General features: G+C 51.5%; 2 protein-coding genes across 3 annotated transcripts in view; both read left to right on the top strand.

Moving 5' to 3' along the window:
- Positions 1-125: 125 nt before the first annotated feature.
- clptm1 (CLPTM1 regulator of GABA type A receptor forward trafficking) lies at positions 126-12,612 on the top strand. Its single transcript, XM_079733148.1, has 14 exons — positions 126-200; positions 2,298-2,431; positions 5,355-5,478; positions 5,601-5,759; positions 5,896-6,013; positions 6,189-6,274; positions 6,735-6,855; positions 8,126-8,370; positions 8,613-8,706; positions 8,942-9,132; positions 9,268-9,363; positions 9,637-9,772; positions 10,230-10,397; positions 11,388-12,612. The coding sequence occupies exons 1-14, from the start codon at positions 150-152 to the stop codon at positions 11,582-11,584; spliced, it is 1,920 nt and encodes a 639-aa protein (XP_079589274.1). The 5' UTR covers positions 126-149; the 3' UTR covers positions 11,585-12,612.
- A 462-nt stretch (positions 12,613-13,074) lies between these two features.
- Positions 13,075-17,432, top strand: part of relb (v-rel avian reticuloendotheliosis viral oncogene homolog B) — an 11,909-nt gene continuing 7,551 nt past the window's right edge. Inside the window, exons 1-4 of one of the 2 annotated variants that reach the window (XM_079732099.1) lie at positions 13,075-13,255; positions 13,452-13,469; positions 13,576-13,814; positions 16,069-16,380. In XM_079732099.1, coding sequence (XP_079588225.1) covers positions 13,192-13,255; positions 13,452-13,469; positions 13,576-13,814; positions 16,069-16,380 — 633 coding nt within the window. In that variant the 5' untranslated portion in view covers positions 13,075-13,191. Of the gene's footprint in view, positions 13,256-13,451; positions 13,470-13,575; positions 13,815-14,341; positions 14,455-16,068; positions 16,381-17,432 lie in introns of those variants that run through there. The other variant, XM_079732100.1, reaches the window with a different exon arrangement.

The raw sequence follows: 17,432 nt of genomic DNA, 5'->3' as shown, positions 1-17,432 counted from the left end.
TCACCCAAAAAATTCCCGTCATTGTGACGCTGTGACGTTAAATCTCGCGATAGGAGCAGTGTGATTTCACAACCTGCCGTGACGAGAGACCTCGCGATAGGAGCAGTGTGATTTCACAACCTGCCGTGTGCGCGACAGAGACAAGGAAGATGGCGACGCAGGAGAGCGCAGCGAGTCCGGAGGCTGTGGGCAACGGCGAGGTAAAAATGAATGACACGGACCGCACACATTTCTACATTTCTTTAAAAAACGCCGCCGTACAAATTTCGACCGAGGCGTAGGCGCAACCGCGGAGAAAAAACCGATTTCTACAGGTCATCCCAACACCATTAGTGACGTAGTCATGCCGGGTCTGAAACGACCCCCTCTGACGTTAGCCGACCGCCGGGACTCGAACCCGCAGCACCTGAAATCCACATCTCGTCTCGTTCCAACCCACTGACTTAAGACACGGCGGTGTCACCGCGACGGTCCCGTCCATCCACGTCGTGTACTTGGCCGTCGTAGCGTGCCGACGACCGCAGTGTAGCTGTCAGTCACACGGCCTAACACCCCGTCATCACGGCTCTGAACCCGGTGCTCGAACCCGTGATGCTGCTCTCCTGGCCTGAGTCAGGGGGCTCTTCTAGGGTCTGTGTGACCCGGGGGATGCCGTGTGGAGGCTCCTGTAGCTCAGGGTGATGTGGGGCACCGTGGACCTGCCCTCCATAGACGCGGTGTTCCTTCTTAACGTTGGCCGGTTCCGTTCAACTGGTCCTCCGTCATGGGACTGGACTGGACTGGTTCATCATCGGAGTGGACCGGGTGACCTTGCCCTCCGTTATGGGACTGGACCGGTTCATCATGGTACTGGACCGGTTATTATGGGACTGGACCTGTTCATCTGGTCCTCCGTCAGTGGTCTGAACCGGGTCATTTAGTTATTGGTACAGGGTCAGGTAATTGAGTCCCTAGTAATCGTCCTGGGTCGCTTAATTTCGTTCTTAATAATCGTACTGGTTCACTTCATACAGTACCTGGTAATTGTACTGGGGGTTTTAAAAGACCGGTTTCTCCTGAGACGTTAATCTGCAAACCCGGATGTTTTTGTCTCTGTAACCGGCGTCTCTACCATAACAAGGATATTCTGAATGAAATGGAGAAGTAAACGCAGTTTAATTTATCACGTTTTTCCAGCACGCCATTGAAGAGCAGGCTCCTCTTCGAAGGATGCAGCTATCTGTGCTAATTCAGCCGGCATGGTGGTTAATTGTTAATCCTGGTTGAGTGAGTATGAACCGTGTCAATGATTGCTTTCTGGTGGCCATGGGTTCGAGACCAAGGCATTAACCGTTAACGTCCTATGTGACAATGGTTCCAAGAGGAATTGGCAGTCTGCCTTATCTAATTTTACCACCAAAACCTGTCTAATGACACCGTTTTTTTGTGTCACCTTTCCATGTTTGCTCCTAATTCGCATTCATCTCCACAGCAGGCTGTGGAGGTAAACTTTAATAGTGTTCTCTACATTGTTAACATCGACCAAATGCTCTATTCAACTTGTGTGACGGCACTATTCTCTTCAAATCAGCTGTACTGTCAAAATCGCAATGTGTAATAGCTTTGGAACTTCAGGTGAACTGCAATAGGAAAACTATTAAAAAAGATGATCCATGACTTTTCTTGGCAGGCCGTCATATCAAGATTTGGAGTTTACAATTTTTCAGAGCTTGCGTTGGGGCACATGTCTGTTCACATTTAATAACCAGAGACATCCCAGACCCTGGCTCTGTGGGCAGAGGATGTGTAGACGGCGTAGTCTCATGATCTGTCGTGTGCATGTCTGTTGTCTCACTAGAATGTGGACGCACGGGGGAGGGGGGGCTTTTGTCACAAAGCTGATTGGGTTAACGACAGCCACCATGGATGGGGTCAACATTGAGCTTAGAAATTGCGAATGACTCACTGTTTCGGTGATTCTTTAAGATATGGAAATGAATGAGTTGATTTGATTTTGTGTGTAATGAGGATTTCCCTCATGATTCCTCCTCCCGACTCCATAACAGTCACTGATCCATCCAGTGGGTGGGGGTCAGCGGGGTCCCGGCCTGCCAGTCCTCCTCTGGCATGGGCTGGGCCTCCTCCAGTTGGCACACACCTGACTGTTTGTTTTAATTAGCATTCAGTCATGAATGCTAATTAATATTTCAGTCAGCCACAGTCATCAAGTCGGTGGCCTGACCCTCTCCCCCGCCTTGTCCTCACTCCCCCCCCGACTCTCCCTCACCTGACCCTCTCACCCTTTACTCTCTCTCCAGGTGGGCAGCAACGGGACGGTCGCCGCCGTGGCGGACGGAGACCTGGCCGTCCAGACCGCAGACACCGCCGGAGACGCCCCGGCGGCGGCGCCCCCCCCCAACGCCTGGCAGGTCATCAAAGGAGTCCTCTTCAGGTACGTGGTCCTACTCACATATCTTCAGGACGGCCATGTCTTTGTCCTTCTCTACCAATGCCCCCCCGGTAACGAAACATGATTAAGAACGCTTGAAAATCAAACCCATCAACACAAACCCTGTTAACCCAGTATTGGAAGCATTCGCGTTACTGCTTAAAGCAGTGAATCCATCATTCAGACACAATTCTGTTTCAAAACAGAGCTTGTTTGTACTCATTTTGGAGCCAGTTTGAGGAGCACAGGGTACGGGTTGACCCTGTTTGTTTAAGGTTTACTTCAACGGGTCTTTCCCATTGTTATCAACGTGGCTTTGAACTCCTGCTTCCACATTGAAAGGAACAATCCTGCTGGAAGTTCTTCCGATAAGTCTTAAGTCTGGAGGTTGACGGATGCTGAAGCCTACAGCTTCAATGCAGGTCACAGAGAGGGCAGCAATTTCATTACCGCCGTCAGACTGGTCTGCCAGGTACTGGTTTCTTTACTCCTTATCTGGCTGTGATTTCTAACTAGCAGCTGGGCCGTCTTTAGTGAGAGTGGAGCTTCTCGTTGTACAGCTCTATGCGCCTCTATTCCCTGAACGCCTTGCGAAGAGAAAACTTCAACTTAGAGTCGATAAAGGCGGCCAAAGTCATTTGCGTTTTTTATAGTTTAGATCTTTTTTTCTTGGTCCGTAAACTCGGTCTAGAACCCCTCTAAAGGTCGTCCCCTTAACCTTTCTAAGGGGAGTGCATTCTAGAACCCCTCTAAGGGTCGTCCCCTTAACCTCTCTAAGGGGAGTGCGTTCTAGAACCCCTCTAAGGGTCGTCCCCTTAACCTCTCTAAGGGGAGTACGTTCTACAACCTCTCTAAGGGTCGTCCCCTTAACCTCTCTAAGGGGAGTACGTTCTCGAACCCCTCTAAGGGTCGTCCCCTTAACCTCTCTAAGGGAGTGCGTTCTAAAACCCCTCTAAGGGCTGTCCCCCTAACCTCTCTAAGGGAGTACGTTCTAGAACCCCTCTAAGGGACGTCCCCTTAACCTCTAAGGGGAGTGCGTTCTAGAACCCCTCTAAGGGACGTCCCCCTAATCTCTAAGGGGAGTGCGTTCTAGAACCTCTCTAAGGGGAGTGCGTTCTAGAACCTCTCTAGGTTAGTGCCCCTAACCTCTCTAAGGGGAGTGCGTTCTAGAACCTCTCTAGGGTAGTGCCCCTAACCTCTCTAAGGGGAGTGCGTTCTAGAACCTCTCAAGGTTAGTGCCCCTAACCTCTAAGGGGAGTGCGTTCTAGAACCTCTCTAAGGGGAGTGCGTTCTAGAACCTCTCTAGGTTAGTGCCCCTAACCTCTCTAAGGGGAGTGCGTTCTAGAACCTCTCTAAGGGGAGTGCGTTCTAGAACCTCTCTTAGAGGAGTGCCCCTAACCTCTCTAAGGGGAGTGCGTTCTAGAACCTCTCTAGGTTAGTGCCCCTAACCTCTCTAAGGGGAGTGCGTTCTAGAACCTCTCTAGGGTAGTGCCCCTAACCTCTCTAAGGGGAGTGCGTTCTAGAACCTCTCTAGGGTAGTGCCCCTAACCTCTCTAAGGGGAGTGCGTTCTAGAACCTCTCTAGGTTAGTGCCCCTAACCTCTCTAAGGGGAGTGCGTTCTAGAACCTCTCTAGATTAGTGCCCCTAACCTCTCTAAGGGGAGTGCGTTCTAGAACCTCTCTAGGTTAGTGCCCCTAACCTCTCTAAGAGGAGTGCGTTCTAGAACCTCTCTAGGTTAGTGCCCCTAACCGTCCCTCTGGCTCTGACTCGAGGCTGCTCTGGGGAGCGGTGTAGTGTACAGAGCCTTGTCTGTACCGCGGGTCGACTAATGCGGCTTGAGGGCTCATTAATTGGTGCCAGGAGAGATAGTTGTTAGTCGGCGTGGAGACGGGTCTTAGATTAAGAGTCAATGTTGCAACACAGACTAAAGATGGGCCTTAATGTATTAATACATGGAGGGATTGATAAACAGACAACAAACCATTGACACGATAACCTCATGGGTGCTGCTGCTGGTTTCAAACCATTAGAGTAAATGGATGGCAAATATGATCTACGATTAGCTTGGATTAAGCATACCCTTTTGGTAGTGATATTTCGTAAGGAATACCATCAATTGGGTTGTACTTCTATGACTGTTGGCCAATATTTTTGCACCAGTTGTTATTTTTATGTTTCAAAGAGCTTTGCATACACCTTAAATAAACCGATATGTCAGAAACCAATGGGACCAGAACAGCAGGCAGCTGTGTGCATACGCTGATAGAAGCTTCCTATTAATTGTCATGCATGTCACACATTGCTGTGTGACATCACCGTCCCGTGATCTATAGAATGCAGTTCAACGAGGTGAGTATCTGATGAGGCGCTCACTCCTGTAGCACTCCTCTAGGTGTGTGTGTGTGTGTGTGTCAATGTGTGTGTGTTGACTACTGTGTACATCGCAGGCTTCATATCGAGTGTCCTTGTAGCAGTTCTACAAACCAATGATGTCTTGACGTTTATCAGTTTCAGCGAGCAGCCGGCCTCTTCCGTTTCATTATAACAAGGTCAACGTTAAAACATGTCTCCATCGTATGGTTGGCAGCAGCAAAATGGGATTTTACCGCACTTATCACCGGAGGGCTGGAATAGAACAATGGCCTTCATTTCTGAATCCCAAGCGAGGCCATAGAAAATGTCCGCCCATCAGCGCCCCCCCATCACGGTTGATTTACTAAATCCGACTTCACACCAGTCATGAGTAACTTGTGAGCCACTAAACATCAGTTCCAACCGCGGCCTGTGGATGTCTCCCTTGTCTGAACAAGCTGTAGTCGAACCGAGGATCGCCTCCTCTGTGGCCTTGGCCGAAGAAAAACAAGGTTTAGAGATTAAGCATGTGACTGTGTCTATTCTAACCCTAACCTTGGGTCTCCCTCTCCAGGATATTCATAATCTGGGCCATCAGCAGCTGGTTCCGTCGAGGCCCGGCCACGCCCGACCCCAGCACCCCCGCAGGGGCCCCCCGGCTCCCCAGCCGCAACCTCTTCCCCAAAGACACCCTGATGGTAGGGGGCCCCTGACCCGCCACACCGCCAGGCCGCGGCGGTCCAACAACGCGTCCTCTCAGGCTTGCTCCGCCCTCTCTCTCCTCATCCCTCGTTCTCTCTCCCTCCCTCCGTGTGCTCAGGACTTCTACGTGTACATCTCCCCCGACGAGGTGTTCGTGGACTTCAACGACACGGGGGCTCTGTTCTGGTTCCACCAGGACCTGGTCTACGGAGACTGGTCCACGGGCGAGAACGGCGACGGCTGCTACGAGCACTACCGGGAGATGGACATCCCAGAGGTGGGCGCGACGCGTTAAGGGGAGATTAAGAGCCGGCGGGTGATGACCGGTCCCCTGGGGTCGGAGCCCATTACGGGGGTTGACCACAGAGTGGTTAATGTGCGTGTTGTCTCATTGCTGGTGGTGTGGCTTGCAGACGCTGCTGCAGAACGGCTCCATGTACATGCACGTGTACTTCACCAAGAGCGGCTTCCACCCCGACCCCAAACGGAAGGGGCAGTACCGTAGACTGGCCACGGTGCACTCCACGCGCAGTGAGTCAATGCCCAGCAAGGAACACACGCGTAGACGAACACACACACACCCTTACATGCACACGCAATCCCTTACACGCACACATACCCATCCTTACACGCACACACCAACGGGTGGATCCAGCCAGCGTCCTGGTGATATGGATCATTCTAATCCCTTCTCATCATTTTACAGTGCTGAATAAATTCAAACGAAGAAAGTTTATGAAGACCAAGAATCTGCTGACGGGCGAGACGGAGGCAGACCCAGAGGTCATCAAGGTGAGTCCTCATCAACCAGGAGAACCCTGTTGGCTCTTTTGGATTAAAGTTTAGTGTACAAAACTAAACAACCACAAAACTCAAAACAATCACAAATCTGATGTCGTTCATGTGCATTGTTTAGATCTCACTGAAGGAAAATGGTCTTAAACACCGTAGACTGTCTGTAATGTCTAGACGAGACGTACGGACACTGATCCAGCGGCTCCTTGTTCTGCTGCCAGTCGCCTTCACTGACTCCTCTCCTCTGACTCCTCCCCTCCCCTCCCCTCCCCTCCTCCTCCCCTCCCCTCTCCTCTTTCCTCCTCCTCCCCTCCCCTCTCCTCTTTCCTCCTCCTCTCCTCTCCTCTCCTCCCCTCCTCTCCTCTCCTCCTCCCCTCCTCTCCCCTCTCCTCTTTCCTCCTCCTCTCCTCTCCTCTCCTCCCCTCCTCTCCTCCCCTCCTCTCTCCTCCCCGTGCAGCGGGCAGAGAGCCATGGCCCCGTGGAGGTGATCTCCCACTGGCACCCCAACCTCACCATCAACATCGTGGACGACCACACGGCCTGGGTCAAGGGCTCGGTGCCGCCCCCCCTGGACCAGCGTAGGTCCCCCTTGCCGCTAGAGCCCGGACACACGGGCCAAAACAATCTCTCCCCCTCCGTTTTCCTTTGATGCGTTTCAGGAACGTCTCCGTAGAGACGGACTCGTTGCGGAGACGCATCGAGCTGTAGGAACGCTGTAGAACATACTCAAGGCGCTGGTTCTCCACAGAACAAAGGGGAGCGCCTCAGGCCTGCACGCTGGGGACAAACATTCAGTCGAGGAGGACACAAAACCTTTTTAAATGGACCAGAAATAATTTTGAATGTACAGTTAGTAATTAAATTTACCAAGGGGCTGTACGCTACAAAAATAATACAAATACATTTATTTATTTTTTAATCAACACAACTCTTAACGTCGCCGACTGGGGGAGGGGGGGTGATGACGTCATCGTTTGCGTCTCTCAGGCGTCCACACGAAACCGAAAAGATCAGTTTTTATTTGAATCCTCCCTGGGACCCGGTTTCAGAAAAGTGCGTTCCCGGGCACCGGAGCCGTCGGATCCGTCTGGACAGTCGGCCCAAACGCACAAGACTGATGCGGTTTCACCAAACAATCGGCTCCGTGTGGACGGGGCCTTAGGCTCACGAGGAGCCCCCCCTCTAGGGGTCATACTGGGGTAGAGCAGAACGTCTGGGGGGAAGGAACCAGAAACCCGGGGGTGGTGAGTCACGCCGTCCTGTTTCACTACGGAGATCTTCTACTGAAGAGAAACTCATTTGCACGAGGGGGGAAACTACAGTCAACTGAAACTGCAGAAGTGGCGAAACTACATTCGATAGGTGTAGCGGACATTCTATACACTGTTAATTTGGATACCGTACCGTTACCAACACTTTGATTCAGTTGACACGTTATGGCCGAGGTTGTATTCACCCATTACCTGCTTGAAGATCCACCCCCCCTTGAATGCCCATCAAGGGGCAAAAGTAATATCCGGCCCCCCTTCGTGAGCTAGTCGGCCATTAGACATTAATCTCATTAATCTGATTTGTGGGCTTATTAACAAGAGACGGGACCGTTTCATGCATCCCATTTTTACTCTCTGTTCTCCTCCTAGAGGTTAAGTTTCACTCTCCTCCTCTGTTCCCCTTCTATCGCTCCTAGATGTAATGTATGACTGTGTTCCCCTCTCTGTTCCCCTCTCTGTTCTCCTAGAGGTTAAGTTTCACAGTCCTCTGTTCCCCTTCTATCGCTCCTAGATGTAATGTATGACTGTGTTCCCCTCTCTGTTCCCCTCTCTGTTCTCCTCTCTGCTCCGCTCCCAGATGTTAAGTTCGACGCGGTCAGCGGGGACTACTACCCCATTGTGTACTTCAACGACTACTGGAACCTGCAGAAGGACTACTACCCCATCAACGACACGCTGCCCAACCTGCCGCTGAGGCTGAGCTTCTGCCAGCTGTCGCTGTGGCGCTGGCAGCTGTACGCCGCGCAGAACGCACGCTCGCCCTGGAACTTCCTGCCAGACGACACTTACGAGCAGTCGGATGAGGACCAGGACTCGGTCAAGGTGAGCGCGACGAGCTCCGGAAGTCATTTTAAAAACGCTTTTATTATGTTTGTTATATGATATAAGGATGACTTGTTAGTAACAAGTGACACGAGAACTCAGGTCGAGACGGTGATATCCTTTTTAACTCTGATTGACCAGCACCAGAACAATGTTACGAGTTACACTGGCAGGTAGCAGAGTAACAATGCATACCGTGACTATCCATGACAGGTTTGAAATGTGGAACTCTTCCTCTGCAGGTTGCCCTTCTGGAAACCAACCCCTACCTTCTGGGAGTGACCATCGTGGTGTCCATCGTCCACAGCATCTTCGAGTTCCTGGCCTTCAAGAACGGTAGGGGAGGACTCTGGGTCTCGTCCGTATGAGCGTCTCCTGCTCCTCTCCTCCCTAACGTGTGGCTCTCTCCTCCTCTCCTCCCTAACGTGTGGCTCTCTCCTCCTCTCCTCCCTAACGTGTGGCTCTCTCCTCCTCTCCTCCCTAACGTGTGGCTCTCTCCTCCTCTCCTCCCTAACGTGTGGCTCTCTCCTCCTCTCCTCCCTAACGTGTGGCTCTCTCCTCCTCTACCCAGACATCCAGTTCTGGAACAGCCGCCAGTCCCTTGAGGGGCTATCTGTGCGCTCCATCATCTTCGGGGTGTTCCAGTCGGGAGTGGTGCTGCTCTACATCCTGGACAACGAGACCAACTTCGTGGTGCAGGTCAGCGTGTTCATTGGCCTGCTCATCGACTTCTGGAAGATCACCAAGGTCATGGACGTCAAGGTGAGCCCTGCTCGAGGAGAACGGAACAGGTCCTTCCTTTGGAACATTCCTCTGTCTTTTTTACCATCGGTTCTGATTCATGTTTTCACCGCTTCGTTCACGTAACACTGCTGTTCTGTTCCCGCCTTCTTTCAGTTGGACCGAGAGAATAAAATAGCCGGGGTGATCCCCAGACTGGTGTTTAACGACAAGTCCACGTACATCAAGTCCTCCACCAAAGTCTACGACGACGTAAGTCCCCCCAGCACCGCCATCAACGAACAGACAGAGAAAAGCTCCCTTACTTACGTTTGTTTTATCTTCCTTCTATCTGGTAAAAGCTGTAAATCACAAACGTACTAGAAACAGCGTAAGCCTGTGATACTGAGCTGAAATACTCAAATAATTCATTTAAAATACTTTTTTTATTTGATTAAGGACACAAAATGCTCCCAAATCAATCCAACCACCCATTATCATTCAGCCTTCGTCACGTATCTCCTCTGTTTGCCCGCCCCCGTCCAGATGGCCTTCAAATATCTCTCCTGGCTGCTGTACCCCCTGTTCGGCTGCTACGCCGTCTACAGCCTGCTGTACGTGGAGCACAAGGGCTGGTACTCCTGGGTTCTCAGCATGCTCTACGGCTTCTTGTTAACCTTCGGTGAGTGGATCCGGCGCTCGCTTCCTCAGCTTTTGTCTCTGGTCCTCAAGGCTGCATATTGTGTTAATGGGTCCTAGAAACAAGCTGTTGTTCTCACCACTAAGGTCGTCTGGTGGTGCATAGGGACTGTGTGGCTTTATACACGTAGGGAAGGGAAATTAGGGATTGTATGGTTTGTATTACATTAAGGGTATTGACGTTTTTATCCAAAGCGACTTACTATTAATTAATCTTCTGACAAAGTTCCTTTTGTACATTTGTGAGAAGAAAGAGAAACATTAACACTATATATCGCTGTTGGTACAGTAAGGATGTCTACAGTGCTCAAACAACATAGACAGCTAGGATAAGATGCTACACAATACTAAGTACTATTTTAAAGTGCCAGGACGTACAACATACAATAAGTGCGTCCGTAGTTCCTGACGGTGACCCCCCCCCCCCCCTCCCCCCCCAGGCTTCATCACCATGACGCCGCAGCTGTTCATCAACTACAAGATGAAGTCGGTAGCCCACCTCCCGTGGAGGATGCTTACCTACAAGGCGCTCAACACCTTCATCGACGACCTCTTCGCCTTCGTCATCAAGATGCCCATGATGTACAGAATAGGGTGTCTTCGGGACGGTAGGTTCCTCTCTCTCAGACCTCATCGTCCTGAGGTTTCTGCCCTCTCAGCCTCATCTCACTGTCGCGAGGTGAGGTCTCGTCTCACTGTCGCGAGGTGAGGTCTCGTCTCACTGTCGCGAGGTGAGGTCTCGTCTCACTGTCGCGAGGTGAGGTCTCGTCTCACTGTCGCGAGGTGAGGTCTCGTCTCACTGTCGCGAGGTGAGGTCTCGTCTCACTGTCGCGAGGTGAGGTCTCGTCTCACTGTCGCGAGGTCTCGTCTCACTGTCGCGAGGTCTCGTCTCACTGTCATGAGGTCTCTCCTCTCAGTCCTCGTCTCACTGTCGCGAGGTCTCGTCTCACTGTCGCGAGGTCTCGTCTCACTGTCGCGAGGTCTCGTCTCACTGTCATGAGGTCTCTCCTCTCAGTCCTCATCTCACTGTCGTGAGGCCTCGTCTCACTGTCGCGAGGTCTCGTCTCACTGTCGCGAGGTCTCGTCTCACTGTCGTGAGGTCTTGTCTCACTGTCGCGAGGTCTCTGTCCTCTCAGCCTCATCCCAGCCGTGCTGTCTGTTCACCTGTCAGGGAGCGTGCAGAAAACATGACTACAGGTTTAGCCTTAATGATGACAGATGTGCAGTGTCTACTCTCCGGGCTTTAAAGGGTTTCGAAATGCTTATTTGTACGGGTTTAAGAAGAAAATCCATACATGTGAGAATTTTATCTTTTTTATCTTCTATGGTTCTGAATCGGTCACAACTAGTGAAAATGGATGTATTATAATACAGTTTGGTCTTGGGTATGCCTTTGTGTGTTTACATTACTGCCATCAATGGATCAAACCACAGTATAGTAAATTATGAGAAGACATGACCTTGCGTCGGTACAATATGACCTTGGGACCTTGCGTCGGTACATTGTGACCTTGCGTCGGTACACAATGACCTTGTGTCGGTACACGATGACCTTGCATTGCATCATGCTGACCTCTGACCCCGCCCCCCCCCCCCAGACGTGGTGTTCTTCATCTACCTCTACCAGCGCTGGATCTACCGGGTCGACCCCAACCGGATGAACGAGTTCGGCACCAGCGGGGCTGAGAAGCCCGCCGACGGGGACGCCCCTGTCGACGGCGAGTCCCCCGCCATCACCGCCACCCCCGCCGCCGCCATCACAGACAAAGCAGACGAGGAGAAGAAGAACGACTAACCAACAGACCCCAACCCCCCTCCTCCTCCCACCCCCTCAGTACAAAGAGGACTTGTTCAAGCCAGGGAAGGGAGCCGTTGTTTATCTGTCATGGACGTCGCTTCAACAACAAAAACAACATAAGTCATTATTTTAACACTACCTGACCCGTGTGGTGGCTCAGCGCTGGTGAAGCCCCCCAGACCAACCCCCCCCACCCCTCTCCTCCTTACAGTGAAGTAAACAATGTGATGTCCTGTGTTCTGTATGATTTTGCGAGGGTAACGGCCGCGTGGGGTGAGTCGGTCCCGCGACATATCGCTCTTCAGTTTCCCGCCGTAGGCAGCGTTTTATTTTGACCTGTAGATTCCCCCAGTTCTTCTTCTTCCTTTCATTCCATGAGCGTCACAGTTCCAAGGCGTTGCCCCCTGGTGGTCGGGCCAGAGGACGGGGGCGGAGCCAGGAGGGCTGGGAGGGGCTGACAGACGGGGGGGACCAGTCTAACACTCCACCTGAATGCTACCCTCCATTTTAAATTAATGGTTGTTGTTCCAAACTTGAACGTTAAAAAATTAATAAAAGTAAATAGCCTTGTTGGTATTAATATAAATATATTAATATTGTCAATGAGAACTTTGTTTTTTTTTCAGTCATTGATTTATTTTCTATGTTCCTGAAACTGTACTTGATTTTCAGTCAGACTTATTTTTTACGTCCTGAAACTGTACAGAGTCAGCTTGTCATGTTTTTACTGATGTGAAATTGTTTAGCGATAGCTAATTCTGCGATTATTTTTTTTTTCTTCTTGATTTGTACTTTTTTGGAGATCCATTTCAAATCCACACTCATCTGGAGCAGCCGATTCTGACCGCCAAGTGTGTTCTGAAACACAGTCTCTCTTGCTTTTATGGAGTGCTGTAAATTCTATGCTAAGATGGTTCATGTTGGTACATATTACATTTCAAACATGTTTATAGTAAAACTTAAATGTAATTTAAAATGACTAAGCAGCTTTTTATTAATATACATAAATAATATACATGTGTAGATCTCACGTTTGTTTTTCTCTTAGTGTAATGAAATATAGACATAAACAGGGTATACACAGGGTTTAAACAGGGGTGTGTATACAGGGTATACCCTATATTCACTACAGGGTGTGTATACATGGTTTACAGACTGAATCATGAGACTGCTGTTTCATGTTTTCCTCTCTCCGCCGCTAGGGGGCGGCATTTCACAGAACACATGACCGCATAAAAATAGCTTCTCACGTAGCCTCTTATTGGTCGTTCCTCTTTGAGACGCGTGAGGCACCCCGAAGCCAAGCTTCGATTTTTCTAGAAGAAAGTTAACGTGAAGCAGTCGTGTGTCTTTCCGCGGTACTGGGTTATCACCTGAAGGCGGGTCTCCTCTGTAGGCGGTATTCTGCGCGTGATCTGTCGCCCCACGGGGTTTCCCGTGTGTGACGTCAGGGGACTTCCACTTTCCAGTAAGCGGCAGAGACCAGCTGGCCACTAGGAGTGAAGCAGGGACGACGTTGTTACTTCAGAGCTCGTCACTGGGCCCTAGTGTAGATGACGGCTCACCGTACCCTGCACAGTCCCTCCTAAACCCGCACTGCAGCGATGTCTCTGTCGCCCGACGTGTCGTTCCACACGGGAGGTCTGGAGGTGTTCACCAGGATGGACGGTAGGTTCAGACGGACTAACATGATACTACAAGTTAACAACGAGAATGTAAACAACTATGAAGTGTTGGATGTAGTAACTACATCCAACACATAGTTGTTTACTTTCTTGGATTCCGCTCCTTCGTGAATCTTTAATAAACTTAACCCGATTTGTCTATGATCTTCAATAACGGTGACTTTATCTCTCCGCTCTAGAGAACCTCGCAGAACTGGGTGAGTTACCGTCCCTCATGTCACACGGAGCGACAACATCTTCGTCCGCTTCCTAATACAACACAATCTACCAGGATTAATCCGATATGTTTGGCTCTTTCCCCAGATATCATCGATGAATTTATCACTGAGAATAAAGACTCGGGGCAGGAGGGTAGACCCAGGTCCCACCTCCCCGGCCCCGGTTCCCATCCGACCGGCCCCGGCTCACACCTGACCGGCCCCGGCTCCCGGCTGCCCGGCCCTCCTCCACCCCCCGCTGAGCTGCGCTGTGGCCCCACGAGGCTCGACCTGGACTCCTTCTCCTCCGAGGCAGTGCTGGTGGCGAGAGGCACGGCGCCACGGGTAAGCAGCTCACAGGACGCTTGGTGCTTGCTGTCAGCCAGGCTGTCGTTATTACTATTCAATAGAGGATTTATATGACGTACTTATCGTGACAGACTATGATTCACACTTTTTAGGAGCTCGGTTCATGTCATTTCTCGCCGTTGCGGCAGCCTTGGCAGACCCATCTAGGGGCAGAGGAACGGGACTGTCAGTGTTGTTACTGCTCTTACCATAAACCACGTGGTTTACAGAAAACACAAGGGTTCTCAGCTAAAGCAGAAGAAAGCCCAAAGTCCTGAAACGTTATTAACCATTAACTAATAACTAATAACGATGAACTATTAGTAAGATGTGCTCTTCAGTGTTTGGTTTATTGTCAACAACAATCAACACAACTTAGATATCCAGGTTGTGTGTTGTGTAGTAACAGGAAGACATGGCAGCTCCTCTAGCTGGGAGAGACCGTAATATGATCCACACTTTCGGTTTGCCTGCCCTCCTCTAGCGCCAAACCCTCCCACCAGGGTGAAGGGTCACATTCTTCCACACAGGCCTCTTCCGATTGGCTGATTTGACATTACGTTGAGTGCACTTCCTGTTTGCTTCTCTTTTGACTCAATTCCGCAAGCTTTTGTTTAGTGGTTCCTCACCATATCAGGTATGCCAGAGACACACACTCACACCCACACACACACACACACCCACAAGCAAAAGACGGCAGAACACACACCACGCACACACGCAGTCCCACACCCTCTCGGTCGGTGTGTAATCTGAGCTGGTGACCATGGCCGCCGAGCTTCACAAGAACGTCCAGAGCAGCAGCTCTGATCGACACCTCGGGCAGAGCTGCTGGACTCGGCTGCTCGCAGCTTCCCTCCTGCTGCTGCCTGTGGAGCTTTGGCCTGTAACGGCTCTGGCCCTCAGGGTCCGTCTCTCTGGCAGGGCTGCTTTGGTATTGGGTGTTTGTGGTTGCTATGTGTGTGTGGGGGAGAAGGAGAGTGTGTGTTTGTGGTTGTGATGGGAGGGAGGAGGAGAGTGTTTGTTTGTTGTTGTAATATGGGGAAGGAGAGTGTGTGTTTGTGGTTGTGATGTGTGTGTGCGAGGAGGGGAGTGTGTGTTTGTGGTTGTGATGTGTGTGTTAGGAGGAGAGTGTGTGTTTGTGGTTGTGATGTGTGTGTTAGGAGGGGAGTGTGTGTTTGTGGTTGTGATGTGTGTGTTAGGAGGAGAGTGTGTGTTTGTGGTTGTGATGTGTGTGTTAGGAGGAGAGTGTGTGTTTGTGGTTGTGATGTGTGTGTTAGGAGGAGAGTGTGTGTTTGTGGTTGTGATGTGTGTGTTAGGAGGAGAGTGTGTGTTTGTGGTTGTGATGTGCGTTGGGGGGGGAGGAGTGTGTGTTTGTGGTTGTGATGTGCGTTGGGGGGGGAGGAGTGTGTGTTTGTGGTTGTGATGTGTGTGTTAGGAGGAGAGTGTGTGTTTGTGGTTGTGATGTGCGTTGGGGGGGAGGAGTGTGTGTTTGTGGTGGTGATGTGCGTTGGGGGGGGAGGAGTGTGTGTTTGTGGTTGTGATGTGCGTTGGGGGGGAGGAGTGTGTGTTTGTGGTTGTGATGTGCGTTGGGGGGGAGGAGTGTGTGTTTGTGGTTGTGATGTGCGTTGGGGGGGAGGAGTGTGTGTTTGTGGTTGTGATGTGTGTGTTAGGAGGAGAGTGTGTGTTTGTGGTGGTGATGTGCGTTGGGGGGGGAGGAGTGTGTGTTTGTGGTTGTGATGTGCGTTGTGGGGGGAGGAGTGTGTGTTTGTGGTTGTGATGTGCGTTGGGGGGGAGGAGTGTGTGTTTGTGGTTGTGATGTGCGTTGGGGGGGAGGAGTGTGTGTTTGTGGTTGTGATGTGCGTTGGGGGGGGAGGAGTGTGTGTTTGTGGTTGTGATGTGCGTTGGGGGGGGAGGAGTGTGTGTTTGTGGTTGTGATGTGTGTGTTAGGAGGAGAGTGTGTGTTTGTGGTGGTGATGTGCGTTGGGGGGGGAGGAGTGTGTGTTTGTGGTGGTGATGTGCGTTGGGGGGGGTCCGGTGTGAGTCCATCTGCAGCAGGCGCTCTGTGGTTCAGCAGTAGCGTCTGACGCCACCGGGGGTCCCGGCCAGTAAGGGACCACGTGGGCCAGCAGCAAGGGTCCCGACGGACACCAGTCCGGGGGTCGCTGGTGGTCTCCACCGCTCCGCTGGTTGAACCTGCCCCTGACCTGCTCCTCCTCCCCCCCCCCCCCCCCCCCCCCCCCCACCCCAGGCCTCCTGCTCCTTCGCCCACCCCTTCCCTGCAGCGTCCCTCCCCGGGGAGATGGCGTCCGCCCCCCCCTGCAGAGGGGCGTCCCCGTCGGGCCCGTCCCGCCGTGCCTGCGGGCCGCCCGCCCCGGCAGCCGTGCGGCCCTGCAGCGGGACAGAGCAGCTGGAGTCCCTGCTGGAGGCGCCGCGGCTGGCCGTCCTGGAGCAGCCCAAAGAGAGGGGCATGAGGTTCCGCTACGAGTGCGAGGGCCGCTCCGCCGGCAGCATCCTGGGGGCTTCCAGCACCGGCACCACCAAGATCCAGCCCGCCGTCCAGGTACGGCCCCCCCGAGGGCCGGCGCGCAGTAGGGCGGCTCCAGTGTGGAGAAAACCATCGTCAGGACTATTTTGGTCCATATTGAAAACACGGTTATTCCAACGATTAATTGTTGAGTTTGAAAACACGTCGTGTTTATTCAGCCTGTCTCTCCCAGAAACAACACGTGGTAACGGAGAGCGCCGTAAAGAATACACAAAATGGTCAAAAAGAAAAAGTTCAAATCTAAAATGATGTACAGATAAGATTCCAGCTTGTCTGCACTTTTTATAAAACAAAACCAAAAAATATATGTAATAATAATAATTGAAATTCGATTGTATTAGTTTTGTGATCGTTTGACGCTAAAATCAAAATCGCGATCAAAATTTGATTAATTGCCTAGCCCTCACGCGTAGAGTAGAGCTGTTCCGATTCCACGATCAAAAATCCCTCCGATAACGCCTAAAAATCAGGCATTGGTGAGTACGCAAGTCTATACACCGATCCGACACCACACACACCACATGCCATGAGCTCCTCCGCTACAGAGAACATCACAACCACTACGGCGTTATGCTGCACTCTCTCCCAGTCGGAGGTGGGAAGTCGGAACAGGAAACGCGTCGTCTCCAACCTGCTTGTGTTCGAGCTACCAAGTCGGAAAAACACGGACACTCACGCTTTACTACAAGATTACGAATATATTCTTATAAATTATAGATTATAAATATATATGATCTAGTTCAGGAATCGGTATCGGGAAGGAAAAAATGGTATCGGAACATCTCTAGTCGTGGTGAGGGTGGTGACCCACAGCCCAAATGTTCTGGGGTCAAACCCCCATGTCCCTGCCCTACCTGTAGACTGGAGGGCTCTGGGTTCATGTCCTGGCCCTACCTGTAGGCTGGAGGGCTCTGGGTTCATGTCCCGGCCCTACATGTAGGCTGTAGGGCTCTGGGTTCATGTCCCTGCCCTACCTGTATGTTGGAGGGCTCTGGGTTCATGTCCCTGCCCTACCTGTAGGCTGGAGGGCTCTGGGTTCATGTCCCTGCCCTACCTGTAGGCTGGAG

This window comes from Pollachius pollachius, assembly GCF_949987615.1.
Source record: "Pollachius pollachius genome assembly, chromosome: 3".
Lineage (NCBI taxonomy): Eukaryota > Metazoa > Chordata > Actinopteri > Gadiformes > Gadidae > Pollachius > Pollachius pollachius.
The sequence above is the reverse complement of the archived record's forward strand: the minus strand, read 5'-3'. Positions and strand labels throughout refer to the sequence as shown.